At 46.1% G+C, this 25,293-nt stretch overlaps 1 protein-coding gene across 4 annotated transcripts in view; it reads left to right on the forward strand.

The window, feature by feature from the left end:
• ANKRD6 (ankyrin repeat domain 6) overlaps positions 1-25,293 on the forward strand; it is a 160,736-nt gene that overhangs the window by 85,842 nt on the left and 49,601 nt on the right. For all 4 annotated transcript variants that reach the window (XM_081094163.1, XM_081094160.1, XM_081094161.1 and 1 more), the window contains exon 2: positions 12,004-12,268. In XM_081094163.1, coding sequence (XP_080950289.1) covers positions 12,149-12,268 — 120 coding nt within the window. In that variant the 5' untranslated portion in view covers positions 12,004-12,148. The remainder of the gene's footprint in view (positions 1-12,003; positions 12,269-25,293) is intronic.

Consider the following 25,293-nt stretch of genomic DNA (forward strand, 5'->3'; position numbering starts at 1 on the left):
GGTTCTCAACCTGTGGGTCGCAACCCCTTTGGCGGTTGAACGACCCTTTCACAGGGGTCGCCTAGGACCATCCTGCATATCAGATATTTACATTATGATTCATAACAGTAGCAACATTACAGTTATGAAGTAGCAATGAAAATAATTGTATGGTTGGGTCACAACATGAGGAACTGTATTTAAAGTTGAGAACCACAGAAGGTTGAGAACCACTGATCTAGTGGGAGCCAGCATGCTGAGCAGTTTCAGAGGTGTGATGGCTTTGCTTTTCTTTGGCCTAAAGCCCTGTTTTTGTGTGTGTGTTTTGTAGCCAAGAAAGTAAGAGTTTATAGTTTTTTCCCCTTTATTGTTGAAAGTATTACAGATGTCCCCTTTGTTTATGTCCCCCCCCCCCGTGACCACCTCCACCTGCACCCCACAGGTCTTCACCACTCTGTTGTCTGTGTCCATATCTATAATAATAAAAGCGTAATATGCTAATTAGACCGGACAGCCAAACGACCTTCCAGATATCCTTCCAGACGACCTTCTGGACGAAGCCGGGCTGCAAGGGCTGAGGCAAGCCACTGTGGCTATGAAGGCCAAGCCCCTCGCATGAATTTTGTGCATCGGGCCTCTAGTATGCATATAAGTTCCCCAGTTAATCATTCCTTCCCTCCATACCCCCCTTCCGCCTTCCTTCTGAAATTCCTTGGTCTGTTCCATGCTTCTATGTAAACTCCTGGTTTTAATGCCCTTGCCCACACTCAAGGACAAAGGGGCAGGTGGGAAGCCATTTCTCTGCTTATTGATATTTCTTCCTGTAAGACAGGCTCTTCTCCTTTTGACTGAACAGCAAACTTCAGCAGTTAACCTCCTTACCTGAGATTATATAGACAGTTACTTATTATATAGACAGTTATATCATTTAGTAGGTCTGGTAGAAATCATTAGTGAATATATCCCAGGAATGTCAAAAGGTATGTTGGCTGAGACCCAGTTTCGACTCTTTGTCACCTCAACATCCATGACGGTTTATTGCTACTTTTCTGTGTGCCAACACTGTGCTAGATACTTTGTTTATTACCTTGTTTGAGTCTCACTATAGCCATTTGACTTAATTCTTTTATTATTTCCATCTTACTTACAGAGCAGGAGCCTGAGGCTTGGACAGCTTAAATGACTCCTCCACAGCATAATGCATGTGGCAGATTGGAGTCAAATCCTTGTCTGTCTGATTTCAGTGCCTTGGCACTTAACTGGGCATTTTTAAAAGTGAACTGTTACACATACCATAAAATTTACTCTTTTAAAGTATACAGTTTAGTGGTTTTTAATATATTCACAAAGGTGTACAAGCATCACCACTATCTAGTTGCAGAACATTTTCATAAACCAAAATATCTGATGAGCAGAGACTGGGCTGGGTGGGACATGTCTAATTTGGGAAAGGTTGGGAATTGAGGACTGAGAGGGATTGAACTTGAGTCCCCTTTGCCCCCGTTTTTTAAATGACTGTGTCCTCATACTGCTGTGCTCACTGTTTCTCCATGTTGTTCTTCCTCCTTTGTTCCTCTCCCCCCACTCCCTACCTCTCCCCTTTTTTTCCTCTATCACCTCTTTCTACTACGGTCTTTGTTTGGACATTGGGCTAGATATAAACAGTCATCAAAGAGGTGGTCAGCCCAAAGGTGAAGAACGCAAGGTACTGTCCGTCCCAGGGTTTGGGGAGAACCCCCCAGGAGAAGGGCCATCAGGACAGAAATCTCCACCCAGGAAAAGGTCTGTGGATTCTCCCCAAGTCTGGGTGCCAGGCCCCTGAGAGCGAGGAAGAGACAAGCTCAAGAGTGAGAGCCCCACCACTTACCACAGCGAATCCAGACTCAGACTTTGCTGAAGAGAAAGGATCCTCGTGCTCTGAGGGAGTGATCAGAAGAGGGAGGGCGCAGGCTTCACCTGGGACTCTTCCACTGAGGGGTCTCATGCTTTGTAATTTCTCAGGTTGGCCCCGTCTCCTGAAGACTGCCGAAGCCCAACTAATTAAGTATATTTTCACTGTGGAGATAATTTGACTGATGATAATGAGAACACCCTGCGAGACCTATTTTATGATTGTTTAAAACTCTTGGGAATGACTGTCTCTGGGGCTAATTCTGGGTGTATAATACGTAATTCAAGGTCAGTGTCATTTCTCTTCCTGCCGCCTTCACTGTAGGCACCTCTTCTCCTTGTAAACACATAGCCAAATTTTAATCCCAAATAATGTACAATAACTGATGCTGATGACAGTTCGGTCTGTTTGTCATGTAGTATAATTATTGTCAAAAGAATTTAGTGGACCAAACTTGCTCATGGTTAATCTGTGACTGAAGCTTAAAATGTGAACAATAACCAGTTTGAGAGAAATTCTTAGCTGGGAAATCACCAGGGTTAGGGAGTAGCGAAATGTGAAGGAGGAGAGATTACTTCCGGCAGGGCATCCCATGAAGCCTGCCCTCCCCCTCATACGTGCTCACCCTCCCCGAGGTTGGAGCCTGCCAGGTCCGAGTACAGATTCTGAGGCCTGTACTGTGCATGCACATATCTGATTGCTGGAGTGTGATGACGCGAGTATGGGGCGAGAGCCGCAGAGCCTCCCCGATGGCCGGCTCTACTCGATGCCCTAATTCCCCTCCCCTTCAGGGACACTTGATCCCAGCAAAGCTCTGTGCTGAAGCCAAATGCTGTGTCATGCTGTGTGCTGAGTAAGGTCAAGGGACCAAGCTATCCCTGGAGCAGGCTGTAGGAACTAAAACAGAGATGTAGGGAGTATTAGGTGTTGGAAAGGATTTGGAAATCTAATTGGAGACGCTAGCATCCCTTTGACTTTATATGTGCATCATGCACACTTAATATTTTCCAAGGGCTTCCTTTGTGCCAGGCACTGTGTGTGCTATATGTTTGTCATCCACTCCCACAGGTAATTTTTTTTAGCTCCCCTATGAAGTCAGTAGCTACCATTAGTATTCCCATTTTACAGAAGAGGACATTAAGGCCTAAGGAAGACCTATAGCCTGCCCAAGGTCATGAAGCACTCTGTGGGCAGCGTTTAAATAGACCTTCTCCTCCCCTTGTGTTTACCGACTCCTGCCTCAGCCAGTCGTGGAAGGGAATTGAGATGGGAAACCTGTGTGTGTGTCATCTGCAAACAGTGGTGTGGAAAGAGTTGACGTAGTACCGGCATTTCCAGACCACTGGATGTCTCCTCTTGTAGGTACACTACTCCCATCAAATCACATCTCACCCAGACATGCTTGCTTTTAGAAGGAATTATTGCAGAAACTCATGTGGGTTAGGGGAAATAGGAGTAGGAGGGAGGGATCGCATGCATCATAGTATCTAGAATTTCTAGTATCAGATGGTTATATTAATATTTCATTGGCAGAGAAACTGAATAAAATGGGACCACAGATATGACAGCTGAGTCCAGTAGACTAAAAACAACCGTTTCTGGAGGATCACATAGCAGACCTTGCTAAGTGGATGCAATCTGTGAGTGGCTGGGGGAATGTGAGTGTCTCCCTGAAGGGTCATAGGCTTCCTCCAGCCCCACGAGAAGGCCTCTGCCCTCTGAGGAATATATTGGAAGCAATGATGCTGAAAAACAAGGTATGGTGTATAGTGCCAAGTAACAGTTGATGTTATTTACTTGTAAGTAGATACCTATGTGAACCCCAGACTTCCCTTTGCTAGATTCATTAAGTAAGTCACTCAAAAATAAGTGGATGAGCTGGGGTTTGAGCGCAGGTACCTGGGATTTTGACCTTGGGAACCTGGAGGGTGGAGCAAATTTGAAGGATAAGAAAAAGTTGGGAAAGATCTAAAGAACTTTGTAAGCAAAAATGACAGGATGGTGCTTTCAAGGTTATCTGGGCATCCTTGTGGCCAAGCCAGGGTGCAGGGTGGGTGGGAGGTTGGAGACAGGCCAAGGCCAGACCCTGTATGGATTTATGTACCACTGGCCTTTGTTCTGGAGGAATGTGAGTCACTGAGGGCAATAAGCAGAGGAGAAGCACTGTCACATTTGGACTGTGAAGAGTGTTCTCATATCAGGGACCCCATAAATTGAAGTGGAGAAGGGAGTGGGCAGGACTTGAGGCAGGGAGACTCCTATGGCAGAATGGCTTCTCCATGCAACCTTAGCCCTAGAATGAGCAGTCTCCCTAATGCCTGCATAGGCTGTTCACATAAAGTGCTCTTTGGCAAGAGATACAGAGGAAGAGAGGTCCATAGACAAAGGCAAAATAATTGGCACCAAAGGCCCAGACATCATCACCCGCAGACCACTGCCTGGCAGATAGGGACAGTGTTAATGGCCCCTACATTGCATCTCACCTAGCTGTTCTCCATCTTCGCCATCTTAAAACAAGCTAGAGGAGAGAGTTTGTGTCTCATTACTCCTTTCCTTCTACGCTGACCCATCAGAAGAGGGGAACTTACCTTTCACTGCCTCAGGGATCTCTAAGGCCCAGACAGGAGAGAGAGAATTTAGCCACTGTTGGCTCAAAGGCTCTGTCTTTCTGAGAGTCAAGTTTAAGAAATCCCAACAGCTCTCTGGCCAGGTTCTGTTCACTTCTACAAAGTTATCTTTTAAGCCAGAGTGCACGCAGCATCTGAATCCTGGACATTAGTCTTGCCTTGGCTTCTGCTTTTGCCTAGGTCAAAACCCATATGCAAGCTGAAATCTACTTCACTTCTGTTATTCCATTTTCTAAGTTTAGATAATCACAAGCAATTTCAGGAAATATCTTCAGCATCCAGTTGGGGACCACTGTGATGGTTCAGCTAAGACCGTGCTCGGCAAACTGCTGCTCGCAAGCCTCATGCGGCTCTTTGGCCCCTTAAGTGTGGCTCTTCCTAAGCCTTAGGAGTACCCTAATTAAGTTAATAACAATGTACCTACCTATATAGTTTAAGTTTAAAAAATTTGGCTCTCAAAAGAAATTTCAATCGTTGTACTGTTAATATTTGGCTCTGTTGACTAATGAGTTTGCCGACCACTGAGCTAAGAAATGATGGCAGCCTGAATCAGGGCGGTGGCAATGCCGCTGGGAAAGGGAGAACAGACCATGGAACATTTAAGCAGTAACCCTACAATCATGCTTACATTTACTGAGCACTCTATGTGCCAGGCTCTGTATAGGGTGTATATTATCTCATTCAAGCTTTTCAACAACCCAGTAAGGTAGGAACTGTTATTTTTTCTATTTTACACATGAGGAAACAGGCTTAGAGTCATTAAGAAATTTGCCCAAAGTAAGTGGTAGAGCTGAGATTTGAGCCCAGGCACTCTGACTTCGAAGCTTGATTTTTAATCTTTGTTTTACTATCTCAGATCAGGAGGATTAGGCAGTTTATTGAATGCGAGGGTCGGGGAAGGGGGATGAAAAGAGCAGGAGTGTTCCAGATTAGGGAAGTAGGTAGATAGGTGAAAGATGGGGACACAGGAGAAGGAATGGGTGTGGACAGAAGGATGATGATTTGCTTGTGAACATGTTGGTAGGGGACACCCAAGTAAGATGTCTGTGAAATGGTTGGGTGTTTAAGAACTTGGAGCTTCAGAGAAAGTGATGGAGGCTAAAGAAGATTTTGAGCAATCTGTATCTAGGCAGCAGAGGAGCATGTGGGCAGCAGCAGGCGGGCGGGGGTGCCGTACTGAGATCCGGAGAAGAGGATGGGAGAGAAGACAACCAGGGATAGCATCTTAGGGACCTACAGCATTTAAGGGACCAGTGGAAGACGAGCTCTTGAATGCGAGAAAGAACAGTTCAAGGGATTGTAGGAGAATGTGGAGTCAGTCACAGAAACCAAAGGAGAATGAAGTGTGGTGAAGGAGGGATGGTGGCAGTGCCAGGGCAACGGAGAAATCATAGCAGGTAAGAACTGAAGGTTCCCGTAGTATTTGGCAGTTAGGTCACTGTAAAACCAGCCGGTGGGAATGCAAAACGTTATATCCACTTTGGAAGACAATACAGGTTTCTCCCACTGTCTGAAAGTGGGGCCTTCCTGTGAATCCGTTCGCAAGCCAAGATGGCACAGAGCGAAAACGCAACCACCCGAGAACACAGCTCGTTAATGAATGGACAAAATAAACTGAGGCAAAGCACAGGTTAAGCAAGCATAGACACAGCTCAGAGCTATGGCGGCTTGATGCTGAGTGTGTTTCCTGGGAAAGGAGCTTGGTGGTGTCACCCTTGCTGCTCGGGGTGTGTGCTACCTCTATAATGTCTTGCTGGAAACAAACGCTGAATGCTATTTTCACTTCTCACCTTTTTTTTTTTTTGTAAAGGTGAAAAATCCTCTTTGAATTTCTTGTAGTTAGTGAAAACATATACTGATGTAGGCCTTCTATAAAACATATTGGGGTAAAGTAAACTTTTGAAAAGAGGGGGACACTTATATCACAGTTTCTTACAAAGCTAAACGGTATCCTACCATATGATTTAGCAATTGTATTTATTCCTTGGTGTTTGCCCAAATGAGATGAACACTTATGTTCACACAAAAACCTGTACACAGATGTTCGCTGGTATAGCGGTTTTATTCTAAATTGCCAAAACTTAAAATCTACCAACATGTCCTTCAGTAGGTAAGTAGATAAACTGTGACACATCCATACAATGGAATTTGTTCAGCAGTAAAAGGAAATGAGCTACCCTGGACGGGTTGCTCAGTTGGTGGGAGCATCATCCTCGTACACCAAAAGGTTGTGGGTTCAATTTCCGATTGGGTGCATAAGGGAGGCAACCAATCAGTGTTTCTCTCTCACATTGATGTCTCTCTCTCCCTTCCTCTCTAAAAAGAAATAAAAACATATCCTCAGGTGAGGATTTAAAATAAAAGAGAGTTGCCTCTGTGCCTCTGACATTCCCGTCTTTTGCAGATAGATGCCAGGCTCAGGGAGCAATCAGTGTTGTCCTCATTGACAGTCCTGTGCTCCCTACCAATGGGAAGGGAATGTCCCAGGAGCTTTGAGAAGACGAACCACTCCTCTGTACTTCTGTCGCCCTCAGTTTACATTTCCCTTCTGCCATCTGGCCTTTGGGGCCCCGATCGAGGCTTATCAGGGCCAGATGAAGAGTTTCTTCAGAGTAGAAAGTGAGTCGCATTCACCTCTGTTCCAACCCCTTGTCCTCCAGTGGTGATCCAAGAGTCCTAGTAGTGACCACTCTTGGATAAACTAGCTGATCATTCTACTGGCACTGTCTCCTGGTGGAATTCCATCTCTCTGCAGCACCCTGGCCAGAGTCCCTGGCTCGTCTCCTGCCCTGGAAACAAGCCAAATAATGGCCAATGCAGAATCCCAGCCCATCACCCTCAGGAGCTACTACCCTGAGTGGAATGGGGGCAAGGCTTTGGGCAGAGAGGGGGCTCAGAAGGTTTGTGTTGACAGTTATTGTCCATCTCCAGGACCAACCATTCTGGCTTAGAAATGAGGACAAGGGAGATAAGAAAATGAAAGCCCTCTTCTTTCTCTGATGGCTGCAGTTAGAAAGTTGTTTTCTGTTGTTTCAACAAGTGGGCTGGAGGACACACCTGTGATGTTGACGGTCATTGACTGGACTTGAAACAGTCTCGCTCCCTTTTTTCTCCCTTCCCCCTTCTCTTCAGAGACTCTGTTCATAGGAGGATTTGTGAGACAAACTGTGGGTTTACAAACGTCAGGAACGGCAGCTCAGCCGTCCCCGTGTCTGCGCTGCTGCAGTCCCTGTGCGGGACTCTGCGCGAGGAGGTGGAGCGTCTGGGTCGCTGCTCTTCCCACAACGTGAGCCTTTTCCTGTTACCATAAAGGCAGTTTGTTACAGATTTTGAACCTGCTGCCTCCTCCCTTCCTTTACAACACGCATATTCATCTCTCCTCCTGGCATTACTGCTGAAAGGATGCAAACGTCCTTGTCTGAGCATCATTCGCAAGCCTCCTGCCCATCTGTGAATTATTCCCTGACTCTTCCATCAGGGCAGGGTTACAGGTCCTCTGCCTGCAGGAGGGAGTGCATCTAAAGACCCAAAATCTTTCGGAAGCTGTGACAAGCAGACTAGGAAGCCACAAAACATTGTGAGCTGAACGGATGTCCTAATACGCTTTTAGATGTGCCTTGGCCAGTGTTGGCAGAGGAAGCTCAAGGGAAAGGCAGCAAGCATTGTGAGGTAAATCACTGCAGACCCACTGGGCGTGACAGCCCTAGGAAGCGAATGATCTCAACGGGAAAGAAGTGACTGCAGTTATCCAGCCACAGAACACGCAGTAGAACGGGAGGACAGACCCCCGGCTGTGAGTACAATCTCTCTTTCATGCAGGGTTTGGAGCAGTAGGAGCAAAGTGAGTTCTTGTAACTGATGGTGTTCCCTAAGGACCGGTGCCCGGGTGCCTGTGGATCGTCTCTGGGGAGGTTGTACATAATGCTTGCCTGGGACTTTTGTTTGCAGGTTTCTTCTCATATATTTTGCCTGAATCCAGTGTCTTTGGGATATTGGGAACAGGAGACTTTGTTGTAAATCCTCAAGAAAACAGAAAAGCAAACCTCCGAGACCTTTTGCTATAAAAAGAAAACAGATCACATCACAGACCAAACAGCTGTGGGGCCCTCTGGCATTTGTGATGGGAGACAAAAGAATCGGCAAATTGGAGAGCAGTGAAAACGGGGCAGTGGGCTGAGAGGAAGGAGGGAAATCTTTATTGGAAGCGAAATCCCTTTCTGGACTTAGGAGACTCATTGCATATTTATGATCATGCATCTATTTGATTTCTGCTTAAGGAACTGGCAGCATGTTGCCATTAAGGTTTTTCTCCAGAACACTGTGAAAATGAGCATCGTGACAGAGGCATGTGATTGACAGAGCTGGGCAGAAAAAAGTCCTCACTGTCAGCAGGGAGAAGTGCCTTGAATGATAGCTGATTCACTTGGAAGAGGAGGCTCAGATTTAAGGGAACAGGGCTGCTTCAGCCTGAGTACCCAACAGGTTGGCGGGGAAGTTTAACTAGTTGATTATAGACTGGTTACCACTCCACGCTTCCTCTCCCCTCCCCACTCGTTGTTGGGGGGTCTTTCGTTCCCCCTTATTCCCTGTCCCACAGCCTGCCTCTGCCTGGCCTGATTTGTCACTTCAAGGTATCCAATGAGAAGCTGAGTAGCTCCTTACTTCTAAAGGACAGGGATCATTGTTCTGTAGGGCAGTGATCATGAGAGAAGTGGGGAGGACGCTGGGCTGGGCTTGCACCCCCCTCCACAGCTAGTGTTAGAGGAGGAAGCAGAAAGGAGTAGAAAAGAAGTCTCAGCCACTTTCATTTCTCCCCGAGCACCCTGCAAATACAAGTGCAAGTGAATGCTGGAGGCCCTAGGAATAAGGCTATGACTGGATTTGAGAATGAACTTGAGATACCCAAATACATGGGGATGGTGCTAGCAACAGGCCAGGAACTGGAAACCTGGGATTCTGTTCCAGATTTTGCAGGCAGTTTTCTGTATCCAAAATAGTGACCTATCCTGGAGGCTGCCCTGTGCCTCAGGTGAGTCTAGCTGGAGGAGAGGTTAGGGGCGGGGGTGGGGAGAGGTTTGGGGGGGGGGGGAGTGTGAAGAGTGGGAACATTTCATTTATTCAGTAGCTGTCACTGAAAACAAAAATATCACATTTCTGCTTGGCCAAGATTTTCTCACAAATATCGTGTTTTTCTGTCTCAAAAAAAAAAAAAATTATCATGTGCGCTGGATTTGCACAGGGCTGTTTACCAAAGGTAATTATGTAAGCAAGGCTGACTCGGTAGCTTGCAACCATGGCAAAAACTGTAACTGTGCTTCCATCTGAGTGTCTGAGAGGCTGAATTTATTGCATGGGACAGGAGGGTGGGAGGGAGTGGCTGGCGGTGTTGACCCTGTGCATCTGTTGCCAGGGAGACCAGACAGCATTTCTAGTCTGTAACTCGTGACCTTAGCTGATGGCATGCACTGAGGTGGCAGCAAGCTCTCTATCCCCGGGAGCCAAGCTGTGGAGTGGAATGAGTAAAAATTTTAGTCATGATAATATTTGTATGAACCAGGATATTGTACTTGAGACATTTGCAGGCCCATTGCAAGAAAGGTTTGGGAATGGGGAATTGGGAGAGGAGAGGTGGCAGTTTGGGTCCAGTGCACAGAAATAACAATTGAGTAGGTGGAGAAGAATGTGGTTGTGGGAGGGAGATCATTCAGGAAGCCATAGCTAATATTCTATATTTTCCTGCCATTTGGGCCTGGAGTGCTTTGCCAGTGTTGGGGCAGGCAGAGCAGAAGCTCAGTGTAATTGGTTTGAAGGTACCACAGATTCCCTGAATAAAGAGAGGCGATGTGTCCTATGTTTACAAATACAAACCACTTCCAAACTTGATGCAGTCTGGCAAACATATGAGTCCTGGGAATTTCCAAAAGCATTTCCAGCTCATTTCTCTCTCTTTTGAGTCTCAGCTTTATTCTTTCACTGACTCATTCATTCAACAAAGGCTTCTCACAGATTCCAGGATCTCTGGCTCTGGCTAAGGGTGGCGTCTCTGCCTTGGCGCGTACCCTTGTCCCGGCGTCTTGTGCCTGGTGACCAGAGCAGGATTTGTGAAGGTTCCTTCTCTCTGTTTCCTTTCGAGTCTTTACCTGCATTTTGGGTATTTTGGATGACGAGGTGAAATTTGGTAGTTCACAAGTTGGGGGGAGAGAAGAATTCTTTCTGAAGTTAAAATATTCACATTTGGCCAATACAGTCACATAATAAAATATCATCCTTAAGTCCTGCGGTTATGTCTGTGTTATATCTGAGCCTTTGACCCCAGCCTCCCAGAGTGGTTGGGGAGATGGCCTGCCCGGATGTCATGGTGAACGGGAGGTACAGCATGGTACTGTCCAGAACTTTCCCAGTCACATCTTGGCCTATTCCTTAATCTTTAGAGATTGAAAGGAGCAGTGGATTTGCCTGGAAGCAACTGTAAAAGATGTCTGTGGGGCCTGGGATGAAGAATGGGTGGTATCCCTCTGCTATAGCATTTTCTTTCCTTTTGCATATATTGGTATTTTTAATAAGTATGTTTTAAAACGGAAAGAAGCCCTCACTTCCTTGCCGTCCTTGCTGTGGATCAGATCCGTAAGCATTTCTTCTTGTGCCGGAAGAACCCTTCGCCTTTGAAGTCATTACCGCTGCCTTTGGTTTAGTGTCGTGGTGTGTGGTGGCCCAGAGCTATAGGGAGGAGTCCATCTTTAACCTTCTATTCACTTGTCCATTTGGTGGAAAGAAGAGCTTAAGTTTACTACTAGTTAATGCCTCCAGACCTCTGCTCTGAGTGGCCTAGAGGTGGTTTGCGTAGGCCATTCATTTCCCCCTGGTTAAGCTGGGAAGCCACTCTTGGTGCAGTGGGCAGTGCCCTGTCAGTGTGTCTAGCATCCCTGTTGTTTCTGAGGCAGGTTGTTCCAGCAGCAGTTGGACCCGGGAGACGGCCCGGGCCTGTGCCCAGCTCTCCATCTGTTCCAGAACTCAGGAAACTGCATGATTTGCAGTGAGAAAAGGATGAAGAGAATGACAGTATATGCTGGGGGGAAATCCCAGAGAGAGAACCTACTCCTCCGGGTCTTTGGGGTGTGCTCCATGGGAACCTAACCTGCCAGGGGAATTGGCATGTTAGCTGTGGCCCAGAAAGCCCTTTATGGTCCTACATAGCACAGTTACCTGCCCAAGGTGGGTCTGGAAACCAGGTGATGTGTAGGGGATTCTATCAGGCCTCTGCCGGCCCTCACAGAAATGCAAAGCAGACCTCAAAGTTCTGGCCATAGTCCTCTGATGAATCCAGAGTCCCCTGCAAGGGTAGAAAGGAGGGAAGGTGGCACTTCTAAGGTCAGGTGCTTTGCTATGCCGTGTGTTCTTCTTGCTGTCCTCTCTCCCCCAGCTCCCCTCCCCTGCCATGAGCAATCAGCACATGCCCGTCCTGTGTGCTGAGTGGCACTGATGGCAGCTTTGTTTTGTAACCCGTAGGTCCTGAAGATGGCATAGTAATAGAGCCACCTTCCAATGATCGGGAGCATCTGTCCCCGCGGGTGCCGGCCCGGGGCCAGTGACGTCGTGCGGAGCTGAAGGGACGTGTCTACCTCTATCTGGAAACCTCTTTCTCTGCTAATTCATGAGCCAGCAGGATGCTGTCGCTGCGCTTTCAGAACGCCTTCTCATAGCCGCATACAAAGGCCAAGCAGAGAATGTGGTTCAGCTCATCAACAAGGGCGCCAAGGTAGCAGTTACCAAGGTAACAAGAGGGGAGGAAAATGCTTTAGCCATCCTTGGGGAAAGCCTCCCCCTTAACCATTGTCCACAAAACTGTCTTGTTGGGCTCGCAGCTTTCAAAGAATTGGCTCCTTCCCCTCCCCCAGTGATGGAGGTTTGGACAGAAGGAAGGAGGATTAAAAATGCTTTCATTGTGATCTTTCAAATGGAGTAACTTGTAATTAGCATTTGACAGTCTTTAAAGTCACAGCATGGCTTTATCTCACCTACTTCTTCAGCCACAAGGACAGGAGAGCTCTCTGGAGAAGTCCGGACACAAAAGCTTATTATAGGGTAGAGTATTTGTTTGATAATCACATTAGATAGGCCTCCTGGGGAGGTGGACTCTGCTATGCAGAACCTCATCCCCATCTGTACCAAGACAGACTCGGACCAGATGACCGTAGCAGCCTCTTTGGGCTTTAATTTCATGGGAGTCAGTGAGAATGTGTGGTCAGTGCTGGAGGACATAGCTCACCCCTCACCAACAGATACCCCCCGGGTGGTCAAGAGAACATAATGGGCCCAAGGGCAGTTTTGTTGCAAAGCTGAGCAGAGGCAGGTTCTGCACAGTTCAGTGACAGCTTAAGTACATAGACAAAATAAGCACTTCACAGTCCTCTAGAGGAGGCTCTCTTTTCATCTCCACTTTAGAGAGAGGAAACTGAGGCACAGAGGGATTTAAGTAACTTGCCCAGCGGCCCTCAGCTGCTGAGTGGCAGAACTGCAACTTGTACCCAGGGCCCACCCTCCAGGCCACCCCGGGGGAGCTGTGGAGAGAGGCAAAGCTTAATTTTCAAGTAGTAGCATCTGCTAACTTCTGGCCTCCTGTGGCAAAGATTGGCCAGCTCACATTTTCAGTGATTCATATCTAGTCTCTGTATTTCATGCTTCCAATGTGTGCTTTGAACAGCAATTCCAAGCAGTTAACTTAATGCTGGCACGATCTGCCAGGAGATAGCATCAGGTCTCACGGGGAAAGACTCAGTCCCACCCCTCCACAGGCCAGTGGCAAGTCCAGGTTGTCACCTTTGCTTCTGACCAACTGGCTATCAATCGGAGGTTCCCATGACCCACTCCTTAAATTAGATTAATTTGCTAGAGCAGCTCTCAGAACTCATTTTACTTACCAGATTGCCAGTTTATTTTAAAGGGATTTAACTCGGGAACAGCCAGATGGAAGAGATACACAGGGCAAGGTATAGGAAAGGGCACAGAGCTTCCATGATCTCTGAGTATGCCACCCTCCAGCACCTCCCTGTGTTCACCACCCCAGACGTTCTCTGACCTTTGGGTTTTTACGGAGGCTTCCTTCCATAGACATGATTGCCTAAACCAATGGTTCTCAACCTTCTGGCCCTTTAAATACAGTTCCTCATGTTGTGACCCAACCATACAATTATTTTCGTTGCTACTTCATAACTGTCATGTTGCTACTGTTATGAATCGTAATGTAAATATCTGATATGCAGGATGGTCTTAGGCGACCCCTGTGAAGGGGTCATTCGACCGCCAAAGGGGTCGTGACCCACAGGTTGAGAACCCCTGGCTAAACGATTGGCCATTGGTGAATGGGTCAACCTCCAGCCTCTCTCCCCTCTCTGGAAATGAAAGTCCAAATCCTCTAACTATGGTTGGTTTCCCTGGCAACCAGCCCTCATCCTTCGGGGCTTTCCAAAAGTTACCTCATTCTCATAAATGCAGGTGTGGTTGAAAGGGGTTTGTTGTGAATAACACACTCCTTTCACCTATTTTTTTGGCTTTGGAGCTGTTTCAAGAACTGATGACAACAGACCAGCTATTATAATACAAGATGCTCCCATTGCTCTTATCACTTAGGAGATTCCAGGTGTTTGGGGAGCCAGGAATGGAGACTAAGAGCAAATATGTGTTTCTGTAAATCACAATATCACGATGCTGGTTCTAGAGGGCGAGAGAGAGAGTCGTGGCCTCTCCAAGGTCCCCTATTGGCCTGACATCACTCTACACAAATGTGGCGACTAGGTTGCTAGCTGTGTGGACTTGAGGGTGAAGGGTGTCATCTACCCATGGTGCTTCAGGGCCCAGCCAGTCACAGAAAGGGCATGGACTCCCTAATGGAGGGCTCATGCTCACACATTTTAACTCTGCTGTGTTTGCTAATTGTACAAGTTGCTTAACTTCTTTGAGCCTCAGGTTCCTTATCTGTAAAAAAGGGATAGCAATACCAACCTTTCAGGGTTGTTATAATAATCACATTAAAGCACATAGTTCATAGCTGCAAGTTTACTTTTTAAAATAGACTTCATCATTTGCTTTTTAAAAAAAGTTTTAAAAAAAGTTTTATTGGGGTATAATTTAACATGCAAAAAGATTCACCCATTTTAAGTGTACAATTTAGTGGTTTCTAATGTCTTCACAGAGTTGCACAATCATTACCATGTTCTAATTTTAGAACATTCTGTCACTCCAGGAAGAAATTTCGTATTATTTAGCTGTCATTTCCCATTCCTACTCCCAGTTCCTGGCAACCATTAGTCTACTTTCTGTCTGTATAAATTGTCCTTTACTGGACATTTCATATAAATGGAGTCATACATTGTGTGGTCTTCTGTGGCTGGCTTTTTTCAATTGACCTAATATTTCCTAGGTTCATTGTATTATAGCATTAGCATTTTATTCTCTTTTACTACAGAACAATATCCCACTTCATGGATATGGCACATTTTGCTTATCCCATCTTTGGTTAATGGATATTTTGGGTTGTTTCCAGTGTGAAACCATTATGGACAATACTGCTATGAACATTTCTGTATAGTTTTTGTGTAGATATGTTTTCATTTCTCAGGATAAATACCTAGGAGTGGAATTGTTGGGTCCCGCAGTAAATCTATGTTCAACATTTTAAGGAACGGCCAAGCTGTATTCCAGAATGGTTACCCAATTTCACATTCCCATTAGCAATGTATGAGGGTGCCATTTTCTCTATATCTTCACCATTGCTTGTTATTGACTGTCTTTTTTTAAACATAATTTGCTTTTTAATAGTTTTGTTTTTAATCAAAGTAATGCTTGCACTTAGGAGCTTTAAAAGTGTAAATTCAACCCGGCTGGCATGGCCCAGTGGTTGAGTGTCAACCTATGAACCAGGAGGTCATGGTTCAATCCTGTCAGGGCACATGCCTGGGGTTTCAAGCTCAATTTCAGTAGAGGGTGCGTAGGAGGCAGCCAATCAATGATTCTTTCTCATCATTGATGTTTCTATCTCTCCCTTCCTCTCTGAAATCAATAAAAAAAATATATTTTTTAAACAGTAAGTTCAAATACTGCTAGAGGAGCCTGGGGTCCCACCCAGAGCAGGGAGACTTGTCATATCCGTTCAGGCCAAAGCCCACAGGAGGGGCATGACTTGATAAAAAAGCAACTCTGGAGCCCACGTCTGTGAGGAAACCAGCTCAAGGTCCACCTGTCCCCACTGATCTGTGGATTTCTGTATTTGAAAAGATGTGGTACCAAATTAAAAGAAGGAAACAGGAAATAATAAAAACTAGTACAAAAATGAGTGAAATGGGAAATAGAAAAAAGATACAGAAAAATCAATGAAACCGAAAGTGGGGTCTATGGAAAAAGTGACAAAATAGACAAGTCTTGAGCTAGATTGATCTAGAGACCAAGGGCCTACTGGCAGCTGTCTGGGGATCTCACTTTACTCGTATCCTAGCGATTCCCCTTGCCACTTTTATATATGTTGGTTTTCTGTTTTCTGGATTCCACTGTCTTTCTCTTTCTTGGTTTACTCCCTTGTTTTGATGTAGTACACCTCTAGTACAGTGCTGTCCTATATCTGTACTGTCTGATACGGTAGCAACTCACGGCTATTGAATACTTGAAATGTGGCTAGTGTAACTGAGGAATTGAATTTTAAATTTAACTTTAATTAAAATTTAAATGCCACATGTGAGTGTTGGCTACCATATTGTATAGCACAGCTCCCATATCTTCCTGAAAAATGATTGTGTGGGAGAAATCAATTAGTACTAGACTCAATCTATTGCCCCTTTCTCTCCCTCATTCTCTGAATCCAGTTGTGTCATGATTTTGAACAGATCCGTAATTAGTGTGATTATGTAAATGTTATTCATTGGTGAGCCAGTAAGTATACTATAATGTATACTATAAGTATACATTTCCATTCTTTTATAACTTGCTGTTTTTCCTAGAGTTGATCATTTTTGCTGGAACCCATGTCACCCATCACTTGGGTAGCTCATATTCCCTGAGCTTCCTAAGAAAATGAACATAGGAGAGAAATAGTTTGAGACTCTGTATGTCTGGGAAAAAGTCTTTATTCTACCCACTCACTTAATTGACAGTTTGGTGTGAAACCTAAGCTGAGAAAGAACTATTTTGCTTCAGAACTTTGAAGGCAATGTTTTATTGTCTTTGAGCTGATAGTGTTGCTGTTGGAAAACTCTGCCCATTTAAGGCCTGCCCATTCAGAACCCAGCTCAGGAACCACCGCCACCAGGAAGTCCACCCAGAGGACAGTACCCTACATGGAACTCACTGTCCTCTCAACTGGTGAAACACTTGCTGTTTATTTGCTCTGTGTCTCTCATAATTTGAGTGCTCTGAGGGTGCTCAGAAATCCCAGGCAGACCACCACTCTGACCTGGGTCGGAGTTTCTCTCTTATATTTCTCAGTGTTGGACACAGAAGAAAAGCACTGGAATTTGGAATCCAAAGACCTAGGTCAAGTGCCTGCTCCGCTGCTTATTAACTACTTGTTGACGTAGGCCAGGGTTTCTCAACTTCTGCATGATTGACATTTTGGGCCCGATAATTCTTTGTTGTGGGCGATTGTCCTATGTATTGCAGGATGTTTAGCACTACCTCTGCCCTCTACCTATTAGGTGCCTGCAATACTCCCTCCTCCCTAGTCATGACAACCAAAAAATGCTCCAGACATTGTCAAACGTTCCCCTCCAGGGGGCGGCGGCATTATCACCCTAGCTGAGAACCACTGATGTAGGCAAATTTCTTCACTTCTTAAATCTCAATTTCCTCACAAAACTTAGAGGATTTCCATAGAACTGAGTGTAACAACACATATTGTCACAGTTATAGAATTTAAGAAGGCGCACAATATTGGGTGTGTATTTTTTAATCCCCCCACTGCCTAGCCCAGTACTCCTACCATAAGCACCATCTATGTTGAATGAGGGGAATAATGGTGTTCAGTATAAATTGTTTACTTCTCTTGTAGGATTCTACAATGACTAAGTCTTTTAAACCTCACCTCAACTCTCTTATCCTCATTATACAAATGAGGAAACTGAGGCAATGAGAGGTTAGGCAATCCAACCAGAGCTCCTATTCGAAAGTGTCAGAACTGAGAATGGCACCCTGGCCATCTGGTTCTGTAACTGAAACACAGGTTCTGCTGCCTGCCCCAGAGAAAGCCAAATTCATGAGACAGGTGCGAGTGCAAAAGGAAAGGAAGAATGATGGACTCCCATCTGAAAGACCATCTTCCCCTCCTGCTCAAGTCTGTGGTCGTTATAGGGATAGGGAGGAGAGGGCTTTTTTTTTTTTTTCCTATCCAATTATCTTACTAGCTTTTGGCCCACTCGGGTCCTGTCCATTTATTTTTCTAGCTTGTGGCATGCTCAGGCCCTATCCATTCATCTTCCTAGCTTTCAGCACGCTTGTGTAAGAACCTCTCCCTGCCTCATCTGGGCTAGTAGGGGAGACTCCCTGGCTCTCCGACTGACTGTCTATGCTAGCAGTTCCACAGCCTTGCTCTTAACCACCATGTTTCACCTGCGTGGCTTATAACTTCAGGCTGTGAACATCTGTGAGCTGCTTCTTATTAGAGCACCTTCCTTGGCATCTTACACATAGAATCTGCAAGTATTTTCTGACTAGGACTTCATATGCCCAGGTACTTTAATAAAGCAATATCCCAATAACTATGTTTATATGTATGTAACATTTTACACTTTTCAATTTATTTTCACATATATATTGCTCATCCCCAGAACCCTGTGAGATATACCACTTTTCTTTTTAGAGTTGTGAGGAAATGGAGGCCCCAAAAGGGAAGGGACTTATATAAGTTAGGGAGTAACAAAGCTGGGACCAGAACCAGGAACTCCTGGCTCCTGTGCAAATGTCCTGTCTGTTATATATCTGCAGCTTCTTATGTCATCGTAGGGGTTTTACTTAGTGGCTAATGGTATATGGTTATGATACGTAACCCACCAAGTAGGGGTGGCGTTGTCATGCACAGGACATGTCATCAGAGGCAATGGGATCGGGAGCTAGGAATTGGTGTAAGAACTACACATAAAATTTTAAATTCTTATTTTTAAGAGAAAGGCTCATTGCGAACTCGAAATTTTCCATTTGCATAATTTTCATATTTAGGTCAATTATGTTCACGTGTGTTGACCAACACATTTTCAGTTAGAACAGGTAACCTGACAAGGACGCTGGGTATCCTGAGAAGTCAGACATATCCCTGGGGTAAATTGTCTGGCTGTTAGAGACGAAACTCAGGACCTCCCAGGAATTGGTCTCCTCACTTCTCTGCCACTGATCTCACCAGAGTCACCTATTATTTCATGCACCAACAAGTATTAATTAAGCACCTGCTTTGCACCAGTGAACAGTACAGGAGAACAATGTCTTGGCCATCATGGAGTTTGTGTTCTGTTGGAGAAAGTGACTACAATTTGAGTCTTGCCTCCCCTTCCCTTCCCTGAACTTCCCCTTGGCTCCTTGATGCTTCAGTTCCTGGTTTTCTTCTGCAAAGGCACTTCTCCATCTCCTTTTGCTCTTCCTGTCTCTAAATCCAACTTTCCTTGGGGCTCTGAGGCCTTATCTGCTCTCACTCTGCACACCCACCTTGATTGTTCCACCGCCCGCTGGTCACCACGCCACCCTCTCCAGCTTGGCTCTATTGCCTGACCCTCGTGTGGAGCTGTCTTCACGGGCATGTTTATATGAATGATCCACAGGTACGCCACAGGTACTTCAAATCTAAATGCCCAAGACAACCTGCACATGCCCATTCGGTTCTCATCCCATGGTCTCTATTAATGAATAGCACCCCCATTTGCACAGTCCTTCAAGCAGAAGCCCAAGGACATGCTCCTTTCTTTTGGCTCCTAAACATCCCTCCACTTACCTATCTTCTCAGTGACCCAGTGCTCTTCATTCTGCCTCCTCATTTTCTCTCTACTCTGTGCCTTTCTAAGTGCCCACATGGACACTTCTTAAGAAGTTTGATACAAAAACAGAAAAATTGGTTCTCTTTTGCAAGAAGTCCTTGGTTTTATAAGAACCAAGCTTTTGTTTTATCCTATATAATAAAAGGCTAATATGCAAATTGACCAAATGATGAAACGACCTGTCGGTATGATGTGCACTGACCACCAGGGGGCAGACACTCAATGCAGGTGCTGCCCCCTGGTGGTCAGTGTGCTCAGCCAGAAGCCGGGCTCACAGCTGGCAAGCACAGCAGTGGTGGTGGGAGCCTCTCCCACCTCTGCAGCTGGCGGACATCCCCCGAGGGATCCCGGGCTGCGAGAGGGTGTAGGCTGGGCTGAGGCACAGGTCGTGCACTGAGCCTCTAGTATGAATTATCTTCTCTCCACAATCACCTCACATTTTAGTTACATATCTTCACATATAGCTTTTAATATTGTTACCTCAGGTGCTAGACAGTTTGGCTAAGTGGATAGAGCATTGTCCTGTGGACCAAAGGGTCCAGGTTTGATTCAGGTCAAGGGCACGTACCTTGGTTGCGGGCTCCTCCCCAGCCCTGGCCCTGGTCGGGGCTTGTGCAGGAGGCATCCGGTCGATGTATTTCTCTCACATCAGTGTTTCCCCCTGTCTCTTCCTCTCTCTTCCACTCTCCCTAAAAATCAATGGGGAAAATATCTTCGGGTGAGGATGAAAATATATATTGTTACCTCAGTACTAGTAGGTACTTTGTAGTCTGGAAAAACCCTCTGCACGGCTCCTGATGCCAAGCTTTGACCATGTAGCTGGAGTTGAGAATCTGAAGGAATCCATAGGTAGAGCATCTTTTCTAGAACTTTTTGGAAGCTGGTCCTTGGGATGTTTCACTGCTGCTCTTGTTTTCTCCAAAAGTAACCGGACGATGAACTATAAGTAGCTTAACCTATCCCCTATTGATGGACATTGAGACTATGTTACTCTGGTGCTGCTTGTCCTGAGGTCCTATTGTAGTGTGGTTACGTCAGTGGGAAAGGTTTGTCTAAGTGGCACTGCTGGGTCGGGCACGCATCCCCTTGTCGCTGACAGTGGAACTGCTGTGTGCGAAGGTTGTCCCAGTGTGCCCTCCCGCAGTGGAGTGAGAGAGGCCCATGAGGACGGACCTTGAAGCGCATTGTGACCAGCAGGACTGGGCTCTCCCTCCCCGAGTCTCCCTCCTCCCTCTTCTCCTGAACTCATCCTGCCTTTCTGGCATTCTCTCCAGGAGCTCTCTGCTGTGGCTAATTGAGCCTATATTTAGCTTTGTTCCTCTCTACTTCAGCATGGGTTCCATAGAGTTTTCTCCTTTTCACCCTCTGGGTGTGGCTAGGGCCAGCTGCCTGGGAGAAAAGCCGGGGAGTGGCTGACGGGAGGGGAGCAATGGGGTGCTCCACACCTCTCCTCCCCTTCCTCACCCACCACTCACAACTGGAAAACAGGGTTCCCTCCGGAGGCAACACACAGTGTGTTCTCACCTGTTCAGTGAGGGCCAGAGCCTGTGCAGAGCTGATGCAGTCCACTGGTTCTGCTCCAGGCTGGTAGATCTACACACTCCATGGGGGCGTTAAGGGTGTATAGTTACTGTCAGGTCAAACCTGGAACCTGACAATGTGCCAGGAATTGAACCCATGACCTTTTGATGCATGGGACATTGCTTAACCAACTGAGCCACACTGGCCAGGGCCAAAATTCTATACCCTTTAAACACTTACTCCCCATTGTCACCTCCCCTGGTCCCTGGCAACCATGTTTTCATTTTCCATCTCTATGAATGTGTCATCCATTTGAAAATATTTCCCAATTTTTTCTTGGCAAGAGTACAGGCAGTAAATCACATTTATCATCTCTGTGACCTTAGCTAAGGTATTAGCTACCTTGAGCCTTGGTTTCCTGTCTGTAAAATCAGCATAACAACACTTGGCTCAGGGATTTGTTGTGAGGATTAAATAAAGTAATCCATGCAGAGTACTTAGTACATGTAATGAGAATGGAGAAGAAACTCAGTGGATGGTTGTTACTATTATAATTACTGTTTTCTCACTTGAGTTCATGGACCTCAGGCATGGAAATTCCATTTGGTCAAGAATTTCTCAGTGTTGGCTGTGAATGTGATCCTCTGAAGAGCCTTAAAAATACTGATGCCCACGCCCCACACCCAGAGGCTCTGATTTAATGGGCCTGGGGTATGGCTTGAGCCTGGGCGTTTTTCAGAGCTCCAGGCGACCGAATGAGCAGCCAGGTGGAGAACCTTCGCTGCTCCAGGTATTTCTCCCTGACGGCTCAGGGCCTGCATGGGGGGTAGACAGCACTCTCTTTTGAGCATTGAGCCAAGTCAGTGGTGACATGCCTGGAAGTCATGGCTCTTTGCACTACACCACGAAATACTGATATCTCCAACTAGAAACAAGTTGACTAGCAGGAAATGCATGTCTCAAATATGGGAAGGCAGACATGCTGTGAATTGTTGTATGGCTTGCCTATGAGACAGTGCATGGAAACTTATTGGGTCAATGCTAAGAAAATCTCAGTCAGTGTTGACGTATTGTGATGCGGGTGTTAATTAGGCTGGCGGCCCAATGACTCTGTGTTTCTAGAAAAGGTAGGGAGGTCGCCAGGAGGTGCTCTCTGGAGGAAGGAGAGGGCCCTCTCAGATGGAGAGGGACAGTGTGGGAACCGGTGTAGTCAGACATTAGCCGTGCCTGTGCCTGTGCCTGTGGGGAGATGGACTACAATTGAGGAGAGCAAGTCTCAAAACTTGGGATGGGCCTTCAACACTGACTTAAGCATCTTAGAAGAAGTTGTTGAGGCTGCTTGGAAGGGCAGCCCCAGAATCGGGCCTGAGTCTCTCCGCGGCTCTGCCCTCCCCTCACTGCCTCGGAGGAATTCTTGGGAGTGGTGCCTTGCTCTGCAGAGCCCTTCTGTCCCCCTCTTGCTCGTGTTTTAGGTGGTGGTCAGTGAGGGTGGAGGCACGCATTTGCCCTCCCTCCTTCCCCAGCTCTGGGCAGCCTGGTGGGTGTGTTGGCCCAGAGGCCCTTCTAGCACCTGGGTGTTGAGCAAGTCATCCGCCAGATTGCATTTTGTTGCCTGAGCAGCCTGCATTTAAAACTGAAGCCTCCACACAGATTAATGTGCCCATTAAACCCCCTAAAGGCATATATTTAATAGGTCCTAACAGTCCAGAGGAGACGCTGTGATGTGGCACAGCTGGGTGTCAGCATTTTAAAATCCTTGATAAATACGTACCTGTTTCTTTCCTGCACGAAATGCATTGGAGGATTACTGGTTTCCAGGCCAGTAATCGGCTTGTTGTAAGACTTCCAAAGCATCGTCACTAATGCAGATTATTCTCGGAGTGCTGTAAATGAAGACGCCAGAGGAAAGGGGCTTTAGAAGCTGCGAGTCACCCACCTGGCCTCTGCTCAGATGCCAGGGCAGATGGTCTGTTGGTGAAGTCTCTGAGCCCCTTATTAGTTTCTTGCTTCCTGTTTTTTCTTCCTCTTCAGCTATAGTGATTTAGGTTTAGAAAATAACTTAAGTCTGGAATTTATCTGTAGACTGGAAATTCTTTCTCACAGGCCTGTCTCTTTGTTTCCCACGAGAATTGGCTGTTGTACTAGTGTGTTCAGGTTGTTAGAAATCAAGGATCTGGGGCAGACGGGTGAGTAGGTGGCGGTGCTTGGTTTTCTTTTAGCCCATGTTTTCATTGAATCGAGCGCTGTATAAAGAATTAGACACCGTGAGCAAGTGAAATTTATCCCTAATGCAAGGCTGGTTCAACATCAATCAATGTAATCCCCGTATCAACAGCTGTCTTAGTCAGCTCGGGCTGCTATAAATAATACCAGTCTGGGTGGCTTAAGCAGCAGACATTTATTTTTCAGTTCTCTAGGCTGGCAAGTCCAAGATCAAGGCGCCAACAGGTTCGCTCCTGTGAGGGCCCTCTCACTGTCTTCACACAAGATGGAGAGAGAGCTCTGATCTCTCTTCCTCTGTTCATCAGGACGAAGCCCATCATGGGGTCTCACATTCATGACCTCATTTAACCCTAATTATTTCCCATAGGCCCTCTCTCCAAACACTGTCACATTGGGGGATAGGGCTTCAACATATGAATTTGGGGGCCACAGACATTTAGTCCATAACAACAGGTTAAACAAGAAAAATTATATGATCATATCCACAGATGCTGAAAAAGCATTTGGTAAAATCCAACCCTCATTCATGGTTTAAAAAAGAAGCTCTCGGCAAACTAAGAACTGAGAACTTTCTCAACATGATAAAGAGTATGTACAAAAACCCTACAGTGAATATACTTCATGCAAATTAAAGTCACAAGAAAATATCACTGCATTTATCAGAATGGCTAAAATAGAATACACTGACTACATCAAATGCTGGCAGGGATGTGGAGACACTGAATCTCTCATACATTGCTGGTGGGAACATAAAATGATACAATCACTCTGGAGAATAGTCTGACAGTTTCTTATAAAACTAAATATGCAACTACTATATGACCTGGCAATTGTACTCTTGGACATTTACCCAAGAGTAATGAAAGCTTATGTTTACACAAAAGCATACAAAGAAATGCCATAGCATTCTTATTTGCAAGAGCCAAAAGCTAGAAACAGACCATCTATCCTGCAACGATGGAACGGTTAAACAAATCATGGTATATCCATACTGTGGGATACTAGTCAGCAATAAAAAGGAACAAGCCATCGGCATATGCAAGGTTACACACTGTTTATTCCATTTGTATGACATTGACTAAATTAGAGAAATGGAAAAAATATTTATTTTCTCAGGGGCTAGGGATGAGGGTGGGGGACAGTTTGGGAAGGGAGGTGGGTGTACTTGGAAAGGGGCAACGGGAAGATTCCTTCGTGACAGAGCTGTGGTGTATCTTGACTATCAATATCCTGATTCCGATACTGTGCTATAGTTTTGCAAGATGTTATAATTGGAGGAAACTCGCTGGAAACGAAGTGGGAGCTCTCTGTATTACTTCTTAAAACTGCATATAAATCTATAATTATCTCAGTAAAAAGTTTAATTTAAAAAAAGTACAAAGGGGAGGCAGGGATACCCGAAGGCTATAATTAGAAGCTATACATGGCCTATGGGCCACAGTTTATCAACCTCAGCCTCAGGCCAACCCAAGACTCCCAGGTTCTTGGAATCAGTAGTGTGTCTCCCTGCCCCGTCAGTGAAGGGGCGCCCCCTAGGCCTGAATCCCTCCGATCTTTCCACTGCCTTGCGTTCTGGAGGTGTGGCTCTGGTGTTTTGCCCCCTGTGAGGGTGTACCCCCATCTTATTAGCGTCATGCCCTGGAGCAGTGCTCTTAAGGTGCCCCGTGTGGGCTGTTCTGCTGCCCAGAAGGAGCAGAGTGTCCCTGGGAAAGTGGAAAGGAAGCCTGGGTGAGCACTGAGCTGGCAGGGGCCGTGGCCTTGTTTATATCATCCTTGAATCCTCACTTCTTAGCCTGGCTCTCAGTAACTGTCTGTCAAGTAAATTATACCTCCTGCCTTGACTACAGAAGAAAATTCTTAGACACATGCAGGATACAGGTCTGTGCCGGAGAGGAAAGGGGGCTGTCAACCCTGGACTCCACGAAGCGTGAGACCTGCAGGAAGCCTTCCTGTGTGGAGGGGAGGCCAGACCAGCCTCCACTCTGCCCCTGGGCACTGGGCTTTCCCTCTCTCGCTTTGCTGGCCAAGCCGGACCCTCTGTCAATGTGTA

This window comes from Myotis nattereri (assembly GCF_964212035.1).
Source record: "Myotis nattereri genome assembly, chromosome: 6".
NCBI lineage: Eukaryota > Metazoa > Chordata > Mammalia > Chiroptera > Vespertilionidae > Myotis > Myotis nattereri.